General features: G+C 33.7%; 1 protein-coding gene across 1 annotated transcript in view; it reads left to right on the top strand.

Moving 5' to 3' along the window:
* The window catches only part of LOC111617615 (N6-adenosine-methyltransferase non-catalytic subunit-like), a gene marked incomplete at its 5' end in the record, with an annotated part of 17,719 nt that extends 16,944 nt beyond the window's left edge, over window positions 1-775 (top strand). The window contains one exon of the mRNA XM_023358888.1: window positions 155-775. Coding sequence (XP_023214656.1) covers window positions 155-625 — 471 coding nt within the window. The remainder of the gene's footprint in view (window positions 1-154) is intronic.
* Window positions 776-1,101: the final 326 nt, after the last annotated feature.

Below are 1,101 nucleotides of genomic sequence, written 5' to 3'. Positions count from 1 at the left end.
GCATTGTGACGATGTCACAATAAATAATTGCTCATTATCATTAAATTAATGTTAGCATAGAGTAAACATTATCTTTAAAATTTAAGAAATTAGTATAAATTTATTAAAATATATAAATTATTTATATATATATTTTTTTTTTCCTTCAAAACAGGAACATTGCTTAATGGGTATTAAGGGGACGGTTCGACGCAGCACCGACGGTGATTTCATCCATGCTAATATTGACATAGATTTGATCATATCAGAGGAACCCGAATATGGAAGTATAGAAAAACCAGAAGAGATATTCCACATCATTGAACATTTCTGTTTAGGCAGAAGGCGACTGCACATTTTCGGAAGAGATACCACGATTCGTCCCGGATGGCTGACGTTGGGACCCGATCTAACCAACAGTAATTTTAACAATGAAACGTATAATTCTTATTTTGGTAAAGGCTCCAACGACTATCTGACGGGATGTACGGAGAGAATAGAAGCCCTTCGTCCTAAATCTCCTCCACCCAAAGTTAAAGGAGGAGGAGGCGCTGGCGCCTCTTCTCGCGGAGGATCTGCTCGAGGAAGCGGTGGTAGAGCCAAAAATTTTGGTGGAAGAGGAAGAGTATCGCATCGCGGAAGATAACAAACTTCGCATTTAGTTTTCTTATTTAACTCGTTGGTCCCATTTAAATTTTTTTTTGCATTGACGTGAGAATATGATTCTAAAAAATGATTTGAAAATAATAATACGAAGTGGAGAAAAAATGTAAATTAAATCATTTTTCTGATAATTTTACAATAGTAAGTAAAAAGTTTTTATTTTTTATATGATTTTTATTTCTTTTGATAAATTTTCTCTGCAGACCACACACAATATCGTAATTTGAGGAAATTTATTAAGAAAGTTTTCTAACAAACTGTACACGGGATTGGGGATTTAACCCGTATTTGGGAAGATTTAAAACAATACAAAAATCACAACTCGTTTCATTAATTAAAACTTATTGGCAATGTTACTATATTAAAAAAAAAATAATAGAAGTTCTTTTTTAAAAGTCTTTCTTAGCGCCCTGTGGATACTAAGAAAGACTTTTAAACATGCCCATCGTGGGTTCGGCC

This window comes from Centruroides sculpturatus, unplaced genomic scaffold (genome assembly GCF_000671375.1).
Source record: "Centruroides sculpturatus isolate CEXI.00-Female unplaced genomic scaffold, Cexi_2.0 scaffold2780, whole genome shotgun sequence".
Taxonomy (NCBI): domain Eukaryota; kingdom Metazoa; phylum Arthropoda; class Arachnida; order Scorpiones; family Buthidae; genus Centruroides; species Centruroides sculpturatus.
Note: the sequence above shows the minus strand (reverse complement) of the source record. Positions and strands in the feature narration are given on the sequence as shown.